The 16,633-nt window shown below is 38.1% G+C and overlaps 1 protein-coding gene across 3 annotated transcripts; it reads right to left on the reverse strand.

Annotated features, from left to right (window-relative positions):
• Positions 1–2,099: 2,099 nt before the first annotated feature.
• Positions 2,100–14,158, reverse strand: LOC140839653 (ATP-dependent helicase BRM-like). Of its 3 annotated transcripts, none has more exons than XM_073206513.1 (14): positions 13,352–14,158; positions 11,143–12,417; positions 9,689–11,035; positions 8,672–8,784; positions 8,428–8,515; positions 8,212–8,298; positions 7,910–8,002; positions 7,748–7,831; positions 7,456–7,659; positions 6,559–6,801; positions 4,939–6,489; positions 4,332–4,853; positions 3,937–4,188; positions 2,100–3,045 (listed from the first exon to the last, which is right to left on the reverse strand). In XM_073206513.1, exons 1-14 carry the CDS (start codon positions 13,475–13,477, stop codon positions 2,398–2,400), a joined length of 6,633 nt encoding a protein of 2,210 aa, XP_073062614.1. In that variant the 5' UTR covers positions 13,478–14,158; the 3' UTR covers positions 2,100–2,397. The 3 variants fall into 3 exon arrangements, with proteins under 3 accessions (XP_073062614.1, XP_073062615.1, XP_073062613.1); XM_073206514.1 differs by having other exon boundaries at positions 9,689–11,014; positions 11,143–12,426; positions 13,352–14,157; XM_073206512.1 differs by having other exon boundaries at positions 11,143–12,426; positions 13,352–14,157.
• Between the last annotated feature and the right edge of the window lie 2,475 nt (positions 14,159–16,633).

A 16,633-nucleotide genomic window follows, 5' to 3' on the forward strand; every position in this document is an offset into this window, starting at 1 on the left:
TTCTTCCGCAGCAGCTTGTCTCTGTCCATTATGGTTTACTTTTCTTCCCGTCTCTGTATTCCCTCGTTTCCCTTGTGTCTCAATGTAATTTTGGTAGTTATCTATTCTCTGCTCCGGTTGAGACTCTTTAAGATTCACTTGGACATTGGGCCTTCTCCTTCTGGTCTCTAGTTTTCCTGTCTTAACTTGTTTCTCGTCCATCTGTTCTGGTCCATCCTCTATAGGGCCCAAGTCATAATTTTCCTCATCCCCCAGCACTTCATATTGCCTGTGGCCCCTGTAGTTATTTTTGGTAGTTATATTTTCAGAATCCCTTCTATTATCAAACTTACCAAGATTATTTGTGTGGCCACTTCTATATTTGTTAGGTCTGCGGGGTTCTCGTGATACCATCATCCAAGGCCCGAAATTCTCCGTGATTTCTGCTGGAATTAGAACTTTCCTAATCTGTTTAGAATTCCCGCCTCCCTCCGTCGCATGTGTTGTCGCCTTCGCAGGGTTGTTCTCCGCCTCTGTACCAGTGCAATTTTCTTGAAGGTGGCCATACACTCCACATGTGAAGCATACCATGTGGATGCCCTCATATTCAATCCTACGGACTTTTCTTCGTAGCATAAATTTTGCGAGGAGTGGTTTTGTGATGTCCACTTCCACACAGATTCTTGCGAATTTTCCTCTAGAGACGAGGCTAGTGGCTTGATCTACTCGAATGGGCCTGCCAATCTTCCTCCCAATCTTCATTAAGAATTCCTTGTCATAGTACTCCACCGGGAGGCACGGGAATCTCACCCACACCAATACATGGTTGGTGCTGTCCGAACGTGGGTCAAAGTTGGGGGACCATTCTTTCACAATCAGATAGTGATCCATAACCATCCAAGGGCCTTCAAACTTAGCGTGATTATAGTCATCAATGGAGGCAAATCTGACAATGAAATAATCATTCTCAAGTGTAATAAGATCGATCGGAGCCTTAGGCTTCCATATCGCTTTTATTCTTCTGAGAAGGTAGTTATATCCAATTGTTCTGCCCATGACTTTAATGATCAAGGTTTGGCGCCATGGTTGCCGGAGCCTGGCTTTTTCCTCCTGGGAAAGCTTAATAACAGGGCACCCCTCATCTTCTTCTGCATCTTCTTCATCGAAATCGTCATCTGATATTAGCCCATCTTGATCTGGGTGGATATGCTGATTGCTACCATGTTGAGTTCCAAGGAGAGTATCCTTGAATGAGCGGTGGTCTGCTACATTAGTCTTAATCATGGCTTTCTCATTTTCATTTTGGTTGTCATGCAAGCTTCTTCCCATTATCACGTCTTCCATTCCTTGATGAGGCTCTATTGTTGATGTCTTCGTTTTCTTCGTACTGCGCTCGAGGAGATCTCTTTCCTCTTGGAACATTGCTCAGACAGGATAAACCCAAAGGGTTCTGTACATGATACTCTAGACTCTGCTAGAGATGATTGAGAAAGAACTTGGAAAAAAATTGATATTATTTAGTGGTTTGGACCCGGTGTTGTGCACAAGATGTAGGGTTCACATGATCCAACGGCTAGAGGATCCAAACTCGTTATTTAGTTGGGATGGATGCATGAGTATATTTATGTCCTTTCGATTGCCACAATACTTTCTTCATTAATACGCATCTGTACAAATGTTTCGTCAAAGCATGAATATTTTGGCAGGCAGCACTGCTTTTTGATTCATGGTTTGCTATACATTGCTTTAATGTTTCAAGTGCCATTCTTTTCTTTAGGAACTAGGTGCAGTAAAACATTGGTCTTCTGTTGTTTGGCATTCTTGATCGTTTACTTACGAGGGTCAAGCGGCCATATGTACTTGACAAAAGGTGAGTTACATGCAACTCATCCGATGAATCTATCAAGCATTTATTTTTTGGGATGCCATTTTAGCTCCACAATTTGGTAACAAATTTGGAACCACAGAACCATAACAACTCTTGGAAGTGCTGCTATAAAGTGCTCCAGAAAGAATTTTCCGGCCCTTCTCGTATCACAAAAATAAGAATCTCAGTGTCATCGGCTACTGTGTGGGTCGCGAGGAACGGTTAATGAACGGAAAATGAAATGTGGTGCGTATTTAACCATATTCATGAAAATCAGCACTGATGTAATATGAAACCGAGTATAGATAGAAACTACATATTTGCACGAATAACTCCTCTAAATTGGATGAGTACTGAGATAACAATTCATCAGTGCCAAGTGTGGCATATTATACAGGTATCACATCCATCATTCATTGTATATGTATATGGCAGCTCAATTACATAACAAACATTTCATTAACTATTTTTCCTTTGTTCAAAAGACAACAATTGCAATAATCGCATAATGCAATTCTCAGTCATAAAAGGCTCAGGTGCCTCTTCCCACATCATAAATGGCTTGGGCGCCTCTTTCCAGCATCGGTTCTCATTCTCTTTACAGGATTCGCCCATCCAACAGCACTACCACCACTATTCCCTTGTTGAGGAGAAAGGGCAGCTCGACTTTGTTGTGCACCAATTTGCTGCATCAATCCCATATCTTTGGTGCCAGAAAATGAGCTTGGACTTTTAATATTAAGGCCAAGGCCAATAGGTGACAGAGGACCTGCTGACCTATTCCCTGCTGCCTTCACTGCTGATTTTTCCCTGTCTTTCCTCTTCTTTTTGCAGATAACGAAGTCCCCAGGATGAGTAAACGGGTGTGCATTATCCTGTTGGCTATGCTCACGGCTACTGCTACTTCCAAGCCGAAGCTCTTTTTGTGTCATATAACTTCTGGTCTTGGTTTCCTCCAGAGTATGGATGGCTGCTCGAGTCTGTGGCTTCTGAAAATGACCATTGTCAGAATCCACATCCTTCACTAATTTCTGGCGCTTGGTCTGACTAGCAAGCATCTGTCTTGAAGCACTGGCTGGTGTCGAAATTGGACCAGAAAAAGACATAGAATTTCTGGCTTCTCGAAAATCAGTGTCTGGAAATGCTATCTTCAAGATGTCAAAGAAGAGATCGTGTACTTTCTTCGCTTCCGACCTCACCTATTGCATTGGATCATCAGTTTATTTAGTTCAAACAAAATAATACAGAAAACAAGTTAGTCTGTAGTCATTCATCCATTCTGTCAATAAATATAGACAGGTTGAGTTGCACTCGATAGGTTCAATTGCTCTAGAGAGATGAAAAGTTCCCAAAAATTCCTCGGAGGATGCTTGTATCCACCCAGTCACATGGTTGAATGAGTTAAACTCGGTGGAACTACAAAGACCAAAGAAACAAGAGTCTGGTAAGTGAAAAGGTGAAAAGGTTATCAATTTGGAGTGTTCTGTTTGACAAATTCATTAGACCAAAGTAATATCCTCAAGGTTAAAAGCAAATCCAATGTCCACTTGCTCCGGTGAGATATTCTGTCTTTTAAATTCTTCGAGGGGGGAGAAAATTCTACTTATCTAATAACTTTTAAGTTGCTGCTATTAATTTTGTTTTGTTTTGTTTTTTTTTTTTTTTCTGTTATTATGTTTTATATTTGCTACAGTATTTTACTTTATACTCGACATAATTTCGAACGGTTTGAGAAATCTACGTACGTAAGGCACAAAGAAATAGCATGTTTGAATCTAAATTGAACCAGATTTGGAATTTGTCTAACACACAAGATTTGCATAAATAGTGACAATTATAAACGGATGTCCTATGTAAAGCCCTGGCAACGTTCCGATCATTCAAAACTCACATGATTGAGGACCATAGAACCAGGCCACCGACAAAAGGCGAGGCTTGGACTAGAGATTTGTCTCATAGCCTCACTATACTTGCTTGTGATGCTTAATATAGTTGCAGAAAAAGACACAAGTTTGGACAGAACAAGGAGTAGATAACAAAAAAGAAAAGGAAGCAACAGAAGTTTGCCTGCTGATAGAATTAATTACTACCTCATAAGAGAATCCATAATACTGCAAACCACACTTCAACACAAGTTGCACATCAGATACAAGCTCCATGACGCCGCTGTACTCAGATTTGTCAACACGAAGGTCGATCCTTCTAAAGTCCAAAAGGTTATTCCCTGCCCCACCCACAGGATTGGAGTTCTCAATTCTTTTCCAAAGTTCAGTTAGCAAGGGTATTATTTGATGACCTTCTTTATCTATTCTTCTTTGAAGCTTACTGATGACATTCTTGCACTGCAAAACAGAAATATGAGAAAACCTTGCTTGAACACACAAAGGAAAGACCCCTGTGGAGGCACAGAAAGATAGCTGCAAGAAAACGTGTCAGATATCTTCCCAACTCAACTCAAGAATAGCATAATGAAGATTAGGTTTACCTTTCTCTGGATGACCTCAGACATTTTATAGCCACTACCAGTAGGCTTTTTCGATTTATTGTCCCATTTTTCCCTTGGTTGTTCCCGAGTATAATCTGGAGTAGATACATAATTAACCGCGCCAGATTTCATAGAACCATGCGATTTAGCTATAGATGTTTTCCTCGAGGGTAAACTACTCCTGTTCTTCATGGATAAATCATTTTTGTCAGTTTTCAATGAGCTAGGTTCTCCAACATTATGTGCACGTTCATCCCTTTCCTGGAATGCATTTCTACCTTCCACCTGAAATTGCAATTGACAACGATTCTCATGGCGAAGGGATGACTTCTTAGTATATTTCTCTCCCAAACTATCTGCAGGCCTTGGACGATACCGAATACTTCGTTTTCGTTTAATTTTGGGCTGCAAAACCTGTTCATCTTCACCTTCATCACGATCTTGAATCCAGCTACCAGATTGCTGGTGGTCAATATGAGAATCACCAGATGCAGCAATTTCCCCTTCTTCTAATTCATCTACCTGGTAGACATAAAAGCACATCAGAAAACTCAACAGATTCAAGAATATAGCATTACGAGACCAGTAAGAATGTTATACGACATACCGACTTCTTCGAACGGGAGTTGGACCTGTCATCTAAAGCAGAAAGTGATCCAAATTTCTGAGAAGACGCGGAAGGAGAAACCATCCTTAATAACCTTTGACTGTGTGAAGATGATCCAGATGAACCTGCTTCATCAAGTACATCGTTGTTTCTGATGCTTTCCAAAGCTCTTTGGGATTGGTATCCATCAGCAGAAACGGGACTTTCTTCTTCTGACTGCTCGTTATTAAGTCGTGGAGCCCCAGTAGATTCATCATCTTCAAAATCCCCAGTTTCTCCTACTCCTTGTACAGAATATCGATTCCTATCCTCCGAACTAGCTTCAGAAAATTCTTCTTCTTCGTCATCCAATTCAGTGTAAATAGGAACTTTCCTCTTGGGACGCCCCCTCTTTCTCTCGGTCTCATGAACGATGTCACTGGATTCTAAACCCACACCTCCTCCATAGAAGACATTCTTTGATGACTTCTTGGATAAATTAGAAATTGTGGTATTTACTTCTTTAGTACTTGCTCGAAGCCATTTTGGAACTTGATCATACCGAGTCATATCTTCTGCCCAGTCAAGTTCCTCATCCATTTGATCAAAGAGCTCTACTTCCGCATCACTTCTGGCAATCATCCGATTAACTTCATGAAGAGAAGGAACATCATGTACAGTTTCTTGGTATCTCTCTTCATCATGCAACAAGGTTTCTAAGGTCAGGCGTCTCTCTTCATGTGTAGTCCTTTGGTCAAAACGACCAGCATTTATAACCTCATCAGCCATGTCAATCTTATATTGTTGAATGTTATTCCGAATGAGGCTCTCAATAGAACCCATATAACGATCCTTCCCAGCAAGGTCGTCATCAGAATCAACTGCACCTTCACTCCTGATCTCATCTTCTTTCTGATGGCTTGGTATTTTGTCTACCACAGCTTCCATATAAATGACTTTTACCTCCCTAGTCTGCCCAATTCGGTGTGCTCGAGCAACAGCCTGTTCCTCATTTTTTGGGTTTGGATCAGGATCATATATGATGACAGTGTCAGCAGATTGAAGATTCAAACCTCGTCCAGCAGCACGAATGCTGAGTAAGAATATAAAACAATCAGTATCAGGACTATTGAAGTCCATAATAGCACTCTCACGATCTTCCAAACTAGTTGTCCCGTCGATTCGTCTGAAAACAAGCCTTCTCCATTGCAAATATTCCTCCACTATGTCGAGCAGTTTGGTCATGGTGCTAAATAGCAATACCCTATGGCCAGTTCGATGAAGCTTAATTAACACTCTATCCAGAACCCACAATTTTCCGCATGATCTCACAAGAAAATCCTTTGAAAAATCACTAAAATATGGATAGTTGAGTAAAGGGTGATTGCATGATTTCCTTAGCTCCATGCATCTGTTATTTAAGGTCTTGTAAACTTTTGGCTGATAAATTGGATTCTTCTGAACTTTGAGCTTTTCATCTTCTGGGTCAATTCTTAGAGTACCAGTGGATTTGATCCAGTCATATATGACACTCTGAATGGAAGACATTCTGCATTTCAGGACAATGGAAACCTGCATTTTTCAAATTACAATCAGTAAAAACCGATGTCCCAAAATACTGATATAACTAAAAGGGAATACCTTGGGAGGCAGTGATCCTTCCACATCTTCAACACGACGCCTAAGCATAAATGGCTCTAAAATTTGATGAAGTCTATGGATAACTATCACCTTCTTCTCAGTCTCAAGCCAGTCATCCTCAGCATTGTGTGTGGGACCTTCTTTTTGAAATGGTTGTGAAAACCAATCGTGAAAAGCTTTTCTATTATCAAATACTTCTGGGAGCAATAGGTTTAAAAGGGACCACAGTTCTTTAAGTTCATTCTGCATACAGAGAGAAGAGTAAAAAATACATGGAACTTCTATCTAAAAAAACAAATATGAGGAAGGAAAATTAGAACCCCAAATATATTTATTCTCATTCCAAGGGATGGAATCCACATCACTTTCGTGAGGTGTTAGCAAGGTTCATGTATTGGTTTGTGTCAATACTGGAATATATTTAAGATAATTGCGGTTGGCTATATTGGCATTCTTAGTGCAAAGAGACTTTGTCCAGTAACTTGAAGTTCTCAGTAATTATGAAGATCAATGTATTTTAAAACTTCAGAAACCCCTCCATCTCAGAATGATGACTGGTTGGTCTATAAACATCGAAGTGGAGATTGAGAAGATATAGCAACGGTTATTAAATTTTGACTTTTGACAGGAACAAAAGAGACAAGAACTAGGAGCATTTGGAGAACATTAAAATTATACAGTCCCTTCAGTACTGTATTATCAGAAGCAATCATTGGTGCAATGTCAATCCACGATCAACAAATGTAAGGAAGAAGAACGACAGGCTCTAATCTTCTGAAAGTCATCCAAACACATGTTTAAAATTCAGTGAGGTTTTTCATTCTAAGTTATACTAAATTCAAAGACTACTTCATTCTTGCCCACAAACAGGGAAACTCACTAAAAGAGGAAGTAAACCTGCAATGGTGTTCCAGTGAGAAGCAAGCGCCTTTGGCATCGATATCTATCAAGATCACGAGCTAGAACGGACTCTCTGTCCTTCATTCGTTGTGCTTCATCAATTATAATATACTTCCAATCAACTTTTGAAAGTTTTGACCGATCATACATAATGAACTCATAGGTTGTCACGAGGACATTAAACTTCATCGCTAAGACTTCCTACATAGCAGATAAAAATATGGAAGTCGGTTAAACAGAAAGCATCCTATCAAGCTAATTTAAAAGGAACATACAATATTTGCCTTACTTGAGAAAACAATTTTGCCCTTTGATCTTTTCCACCAACATAAAATATGCAGGAGACAGTTGGAAGCCAAATGTGGAATTCACTCTGGAATTATAACTAAATTAGGCATGTTATGGAAAACTACTCGTAAGCATTTAAATGGAACATCAAAAGTAGTACAACCTTCCAGTTCACCAGAACAGCATTAGGAACAATGATAAGATGTGGACCATAGTTTCCTTTAAACTCCATTAAATATGCAATCAAGGACATGACCTGTATAAGTAAAAATACAAATGAATCTCTAATCATCACCCATAAGCTTCCCAATCAATTGGATGGCTGCTTACTAAATAATGAGGGAAAGAGAGAACATACAAGAGCTCCAACAATCGGGCAAGAAATTATGTGCAAAACAAATGTCACCTTCTCTTGAAGGCACTAGCACCAAATCTTCTAAACCAACAAATATTAAAGTAATTCACCTGAACGGTCTTCCCAAGACCCATCTCATCGGCCAAGATTCCATTTAATTTGTTGTTGTACAAAGATAACATCCACTGCAAACCAACCTGCATATTTGAGTTTGAGAAGAAAAAACAGATCACTTCCCAATATTGATCTAAAAGTGAACAGTCAACTGCAATACTGAGCAGCCAAATGTCATCAATGAATTGTATGACATAGAAAGGGTAACTAACAAGCTGATAGTCACGTAATGTTCCAGCACGTAACATCGAGGGCTGCCTAGTGACCCTTTCACTAACAGCATGTGCGAGATTGTAATACCTGGTAGAAAACAATAGCTTAATAGGCATTAAAACGAAGAATAACTACTGTATGATTAATGTTATCTTAGCCTAATTATTGAACCACTATGTGGGATTAGATTAGATGAAATAATACATTGTATTGTGCATATCAGAAAGCTAACAAAAGCCTTACTTGTTAACGGATGTATTTTCTTTTGGTGCATTCATCTCAGTGAATCGATTCCTTATCATCACTTCTTCTCTAGCACAGGCAGCAGCAGCTCTTACTTCTTCTTCCGAGAGACCCTTCAGTCCAGAAAATGGTACAAATGACAATATAGAAGTATCACAATTTCAAATAAGTTGAAAAAGTTAACCATTAATAAATCAATAACTTCGTCAGAATAAAAAATAGACCCTAAGAGAGTTATTTTTTAAAAAGGGAAAAGGCTAGATAATTAGACAATCCATGCAGACATACGACACCTCATATTTCTCCTACTGAAATCCAAAGTTAAATTAACCTTTACACAAGAAAAATCAATGCAACTTGCAAGTTGCATGATTTGAATGAAAAACTCGGTTGACAAGCCAATTTTCTTTACGCGTGGCAGATTTTAAGAATACACTCATTTCACCAGACCAACATACCAGAACTAAGTCGTCATTATTTCAAAGCATCTTTGATATTTGACAAGAAACACGATATCCAAAAATAGAAGAATTTTATCCTCTCAAATCCACGCCTTTAGTAATGAAAAAAGGCCAAAATAAGCACATCAAACATAAGAACAGACCAAACCACAGCATCAGCTTTTAAACAACATAGTACGAAAATAAGAATCATTCTTGTTGAAATCCAAGAGCTGAAGAAGGTCATTTAAATTCAATTATTTTAAAATTCAGATGTAAACATCGGGTGTTTTCAGCTATTCAACTCACTTCTTATACGTACTACCAGTAAGAGCATCAAATTATCAAGCAGAAATCATTTTTGTCTCCTTAGTTCAACAAAGACAATTTGACAAGATATTCGTATACTTGAACAACATGATACCTAGGTCGAAAGCATTACAAAAGATTCAATACATCCTTCAGAAACAAAGGTATTTTAGTGTGCTCTGAGTGCTATTGGCCATGTGTGTGAGGCATGCGTACATGCAAGTGTGTGTGTGTGTGTCTGAGATTGAGATTGAGATAGAGAGAGTGCCTGTGCACGTGCTGCGGCGATGGCAGAACTGCCTGCCTCCTCAACCTCCTGAAGATTTTTAGCTGCTGTTATTTTACTTCCTAATTTGTGAAGATATTCTTCAGTTTGAGTCAGGAATGACGACAGAACAGCATATCTTTCTGCAGCCTCGCCGTTGATGTTAGTTTGTTGTTCCAACAACATCTCCCTATATCTTTCCACATCATTATTTTTCAGTGCTTCCATCCTTTTATCACGGCCATCATCTTTCCTTTTAGAAAACTCCCTAAGCATTTTTTCATGATACTTGTGAACTCCCCTATTGCGAGCAATTCGAGCGTCGCGGATGATCCAGTGTGCCTCAAGAAGCTTCTTGCGCCACTGAAATATGGATTTCAGTTGCTTTTCTCTAACTGCCTTCTGACTAGCCTGAGATTGCCTGTTTAGCTCTAGCCGTTGACGCTCGCATAGTCGAACAAATTTACGATATGGTCTATCAGGCATTGCCATTATCTCTATTTGTTGTTGCTCAATCTCATCCCTCAACCGTGCCTGAAGATCTACAAGCTGAAGTTTTTTTGATTCAATTTGTAGTCGTATAACAAGATCAGGTTTAAACTTCTTCCTCTCCAAGTTTACAGATAGTAATTTATCAATCTTTCGTATTTTTTCTGCCCTTCTCCTTTTACAAATCTCTCCACCTTCCTCGGAGAAAAGATCTTTAATATCATAAGCTAGAACAAGATTATTATTATTGTTCATCATCGATGACCCAAGTGTGTCATGTTTCCTAGTAAACACTGGGAAATCAAACAAAGGGCCATGATACTTTTTAGTTGAACCAGTATCCTTGGGTTGAGTTGCATTGCTTGCTTGAATAGGTTTCTTAACTTGAATTGTTTCTGACACAACTGGCTTCGAAGCAACTGCTTTATCCCTATCTACAGTAACATCACTCCTAATAGGAGGTGTCTGTGTTCCAAGATCAGTTCCATGTTCCAACTTCCCTGAAGATCCTTCATCTTGATGTTCTTCTTTCCCACGAGGAACCACATATCTTGATTCCTTTGTTTCAGGTGTAGTACTTTGCCTATTAGCAGCCGAAGAAGTTGCCTTGACATCTCTCAGAACTTCCTCCTTCACTTTACCTGCTCCAGCAGTCAAAGCCACAACCTGATGCACTTTTTCAGTTGACTCCATAGATTTTACATGCTCATCTACACACTCTCCAGTTGACCTATCCTTGCTAGCAGTCCCAGGAGGGGGCAATACCTGCTGTATCTTTAAATCAAGTGGTGGAGGGGAAATAGCTTGGAGCAATTCACGTGGCAGAGTTGAATCTCCTTTCTGCAGGGCAAAGGAAAAAGCCTGTGGAATGTTAGGTCATGTTAAAAAAATTCAAAACAATTATACGAAAAAAGAAAATGATAAATATTGCAAAATTCTACGGTGTGTAGGATCAAACTGCCCCTAACCTTCAGACGCCTAAATGCAAGTATTTGTGCTTTAAGTACATGCAGTTGCTGCTTTGTAAATCCAACATGTGATTGTCGCATCTGGGGAAATGGTCCACCAGCAGGTGTTGACAAATTGCCCACCTCCGCATCACTAGATGGAGTTACAGATTGTCGGGGAGATTGATTAGCTTTTCTGGCATACTGGGCCTGAGAAGCTTCTGAAATGGATGAAGCTTTCGCAAGCATTAAACTTTCAACACCTTGGCTTGAATTCACAGGCGATTGCATGGGATGAAATAGGGGCATTCCACTTCCAACAATATTTGGTTGTCTAGGAGTCAGTTGGTTATCTTTAACGTGCGCAGAGAACTGCTGCAGTGATAGGTTGCTAGAATTGTCAACCAGAGCAGCACTAGAAGTCACACCCATACCACTAGACAAAACCTGCCTAACTTTTGAAGATCCAGACTGTCCAGATACATCGCTCGAGGAATTAGCATGGGGTGAACTTTCGCTTGCAACTTGCATTGAAGTACTGTTGGGTTTTGGAAAAGATGCAGACTGAATACTGATATTGCTGTCATTTGCTTTTTGCTGAGCAACCATTCTGGATTGCATTAGGGGAATTAGTTGAGCGATCACATTTGCATTTGCAGGATCAGACAGGTCAATATTGTGCTCGAGCGCCAAAGACTGCAAGGCTTGCATTTGTGCAGCCATGGGGTTGTTAGTCATTTTCATGATATTTTGCTGGGTATGTGGCCCCAGCATTGATGCTGATGACATTGTTTGACCAAGACGTGCAGGATAACTAGATCTTGGTTCGCTTGATATGGACCGCTGATTATGATCTGCTGGTTTCTCACCGTCAACGACCTGCTCAGATGATTTTTTGGAGGTGGATGCCGGAGACAGATTCCCAACTTGGATCATATTTTTCATCCGCATATCTTCATCTTTGACAAGAGGACCAGTAATCCCTGGTTTCATCTGCTGCTGGGATTGCATCCCTAAGGTTGATTTCGGTTGTGCAGCCTGAAAGGCATGTTGCAAGTAAGTATGTTGGAAAGGATTCAACATCTGTTGTTCAGCACCTTGAATCCTATTGTGACCCTGGTCTTGAATATTAGGAGGGGCATGTTGTTGACCCGGATCAATTAACTTCCTGGATTGCTGAGGTAATTGCATGAATCCAGATGCCAAAACATTTGCTCCAGCAAGGGCCCCATTAATATTGCCAGCTTGGTAGGCTAAAAGGGCAGTATTCCCTTCGGTTCTCCTCAAAAATTGTTGCTGCAATGACTGATATTACATTCAGAAAGGACAAGTGAGTGATTACAATACATTTAATTTGAGTAAGAAGTCTAAACCATATATTGCTTGTAATCGCAGCTAAAACCAATGTTACAGACAGAGTACACGGAGTGGGATACTAGTATATTACAACAGTATTCTAGCAGACAGTTGCAGAAGGGATTAAAACTTCAAATTTTGAAGGGTAGTTTTAATAATACTTATTCAGATGAGTTCATGAGAAAACTAAATGGTAGGAGGGGAATAATAAGTGATGTCAAGTTGATTGGACCCAATGTAGCTAACATGCCTTTTATCTCAACCTTTCTCCCGCTTCCAAGGGGCTAAACTTTGTTTCAAGGGACATTAGTTCGCGACTCAGAAGAAATGAAGTTTACTGGAAAAATATAAGCCACGAGGAACAGCTATATGTGATAATTCAGAACTTTGACCAAAAACCAAATGCATGACAAGAAATAACAAAAATGGTGAGAGCAGAAAAAAAAACATAGAGCATGCAGCAACAAATGGGAGCCACTTTTGTAATTCAGAAACACATCAAATAACAAATACATTCTAAGACGAAATGACAGAGAAAACAACCACCCTGAATTTGTCCTACGAATAATTATTGCAATGATTATGATCCATAAATTTTTCATCTTTTTTCAATAATTAATTTCACTCAAAAATAAAATCACATACATCTGTCAACTTTGTGCCATGAATCATCTGTGAGAGGAACTGCGACACATTTTTTATATCAATTACCCAGATAATTGCTGATGCACGCAATTTGAACAAAAAGGAAGAACAAAAGTAACGACGACGATGATGATTATGAAAATGTGGGCAAAAAAAAACAAAACAAAAACAAAAATCCAAACAACTTAATTCTCAAACGCCAAGAAAAAAGTCACTTTCGAATTCCCACCTGTCTTTGTTGCTGCTGGTGGTCAAATGCGGCAGATGAAGACGAGGATGGCGAAGCAGAGGCCGAAGGGGCAGTGCTCCTTCCATGTCCGCCGCCGCCTTGCTGGGGCCCACCGCCAGATTGCATGAAATATATTAAAACAACCCCAACCACCCAAAAAAATTAAAATGAACAGAAAAACAAACACACGATTGAAGTTATGGTAGAGTCAAGAGTCGTCTTCGCTGCCAGAAATTCAGGACCCCGCCTGTGAGCAACATTAACAACTTTTACGAAATGAAAACCCTCCACAGTAGAAGCAGGTCACTGATTGAAATAGTCCCACAAGAAAATGTAACCTCCAAGAAAACCCCACAAAAACCAGCGCTTCGCCAAGCTCCAGATTTCAGTCCACTCTCGATTCCCCTCAAGAATTCACACAAACAGACATCCGTAACGTCCCATAAAATCCCAATTATTACCCCAAGAGTACAGTTAAAACGCCGTCATTTCACAAACTCTGACCCGTTTAAAATCCACAGACCCCCATGCCCCACGCGTACATATAAAGGCATACGTGAGCAATTATAAAATAGAATGGGTTGCCAAGAATTGAACTTTTATAGCGCAGAAATAGGGATTCTTGGCTCAAAATGGTGGGACCTAGGTACAGATCGATCTGATGGCCGGCGATTCACCCGAACCTGTCGGAAGATTGCACTCTCTCTCACTCAGTGTAGGTGCTTGTCCGTGTGCTAAGAATTTTTCACGCGATTTGCAATATCTGGGCCGAGGGTTTATGCCTTCAGCAGCGTAGATAAATTTTTTGGTTATTTTAATCAACTCTTGTTTGTGCTATGGCTAACCAGGGTTAAGGACCGGGTAACCTATCAACCCGACCCGTATCTTATCCATTTTTATTTAATTATATGTTTTGATGTTATTTTATATACAAACTTAAAATATTTAAGTTTCTGAATTTTATTAATTTTTTGTATGTATGATACATTTACAATAATAAAAGCAAAAACTTATGTGAGACGATCTCACGTGTCGTATTTTGTGAGACGGATCTCTTATTTGGATCATCCATGAAAAATTATTACTTTTTATGATAAGGATATTACTTTTTATTGTGAATATTGGTAGAGTTGACTCGTCTCACAGATAAATATTCGTGAAACCGTCTCACAAGAGACCTACTCTTACATAAATGCCAACTTTAACCTATTTTCTAATAAATTTTTATTTAATTACATGCGCAAAGATTGACTTTAGAATAAAGAAAATAAATTGGAATCTTGTTTTTCTAATTAGAAAAAATATATATCAACGGTAGTTTGTGGAAAAAAATTATCAAATTTCGATAAATTATGTTTTTATGACCACGAACATTAGAAATTAGAATACGTTTCTTAGGGTAAAATTAATTCACAAAATCTTTTAGATCTCAAAACATAATAATATATATAACTTTTCGTCTCATGGCTTATATGACTCGACCCATAATATGTTAAAAATATTATTTTATTTCAGGTATAGATCGGGTTTATTAATCTCATAAATATAAATATACGACTGTCTCGTATAAGATCTAATATATACATACACATACATATACATACACATACATATACATCTATATATATAGTTTGGTGTACTAATTTAAACAATGCCACCTTTTTTTCTAAAGAGATTTACACAGAAAATAGATTGGTTTGCAGGCTATATGCTATTTATTCCATGCACCATATCAATGATATCAGGTACAATTCATCAATTTTCTGTCTCGTTTATCCTTAAAAGTAACCTCAATTTTGTTTTAATTTATCAAGATTGTTAAATCTAGTGCCTCTAATGCTCATATCTCGCTGGCACATTATAAGTCATTGTATCTTGAGAAATGTAAAATCTACTAGAAGAATATCATTTCAAACAAAAAAATTTAATTTCGAACTCAATTTTAAATCAATATTTTATCTAAACAATTATATTTATTGCATACCAAAACTAATTTATTTTACTGACAATTGACGAGTAAGAAGAAAATTTAATGTAAGACGTTTTAGTGAATAGTCATCGTTGACTATTTCTCTTATCTTCTAAAATTGTATTTGGATCGATATATTATAATAACAAATTTATTGGTTCACTTGGATAAATTCACTTAATAACAGATTTTTTTTAATATATATATCCCCTGAATTAGGATACACCTGTCTTTTTAATGAGATCCTACCTATGTGGGCATTGCCTCCATGAGAGGATGGATGACCAAGATCTTGCCAAACATACAATTTCAAAAAAAAAAAGTAGGTCCTACATATGCATGGACAAATCTTGACCATCCATCCTACCATGAGGACAATCCCGCATAGGTAGGATGAAATAAACCCTTTTTCTAATTTTATTCTTTGGAAATTGTTGGAGCCATTTTATTATCCTTGTTTTTTTATCCTTGCAGATCCGGGGAAAAGTTAACATGATACAAGCCTATTTTCAAGATATCCAAATATCGATGGAAAATATTGAATTATTTTATTTTATTTTGACAATTGTGTTAGACGATCTTACGAGTCGTATTTGTGAGACGGATCTCTTATTTAGGGAATCCATGAAAAATTATTACTTTTTATACTAATAATATTACTTTTTATACTAACAATATTACTTTTTATTGTGAATATACATATGATTGGACCATCTCACATATTAAGATCCGTGAGACGATCTCACATGAGACGCACTCTTTTATTTTTTGTTGAAACCTATTTGATGTAGTTTATATTACATGAAATCATAATTCAAAAAATTCTTATAATACCGTATCACAGACGATCAGATCAATTTTGTGAGATAAATCTCCAACCCAATTAGTAATATAATAATAATATTTTTTACATCAAAAATATCACTTTTATTTGTAAATATAAATCATATCATTCTGTCTCATGGCTACAGATCCGTAAGACTCTTAAATGTTCAAAATTTGCGATATTATAATTATAAAAATTAAATGTACAAAACCCCAAACATATATGACAACTAATAAATCTTAAAGCACATTACATGCATCTTGGAAACCTGTTTTGCAAAAGAAAGCACACATAACCAACAACATAATTTTTTAGATCAAACTCCAAAAGTTGTAAATCCAATCGGGAAAATCAGCCAATAGACAGCTAAAATCGAATTCAATTAAGAAAGCATCGAGTTTACAATATACTCATATTCAATTACTTTTAATTTTATCATTTTACTTGCGATATGTAAAGAATATCCCGGAAAATAGTATCTTACTAA

The sequence above is a fragment of the Primulina eburnea genome, chromosome 8, assembly GCF_022965805.1.
Source record: "Primulina eburnea isolate SZY01 chromosome 8, ASM2296580v1, whole genome shotgun sequence".
Lineage (NCBI taxonomy): Eukaryota > Viridiplantae > Streptophyta > Magnoliopsida > Lamiales > Gesneriaceae > Primulina > Primulina eburnea.

Excerpts from the sequence above, each read along its gene's own strand:
- LOC140839653 (XM_073206512.1), bottom strand. The coding sequence starts at position 13,477 with ATGCAATCTGGCGGTGGGCCCCAGCAAGGCGGCGGCGGACATGGAAGG. Across the intron at positions 8,003-8,211 it reads GTCTTGGGAAGACCGTTCAG|GTCATGTCCTTGATTGCATA; the intron begins GTGAATTACTTT and ends TTACTTATACAG. Across the intron at positions 4,854-4,938 it reads ACTCCCGTTCGAAGAAGTCG|GTAGATGAATTAGAAGAAGG; the intron begins GTATGTCGTATA and ends TATGTCTACCAG.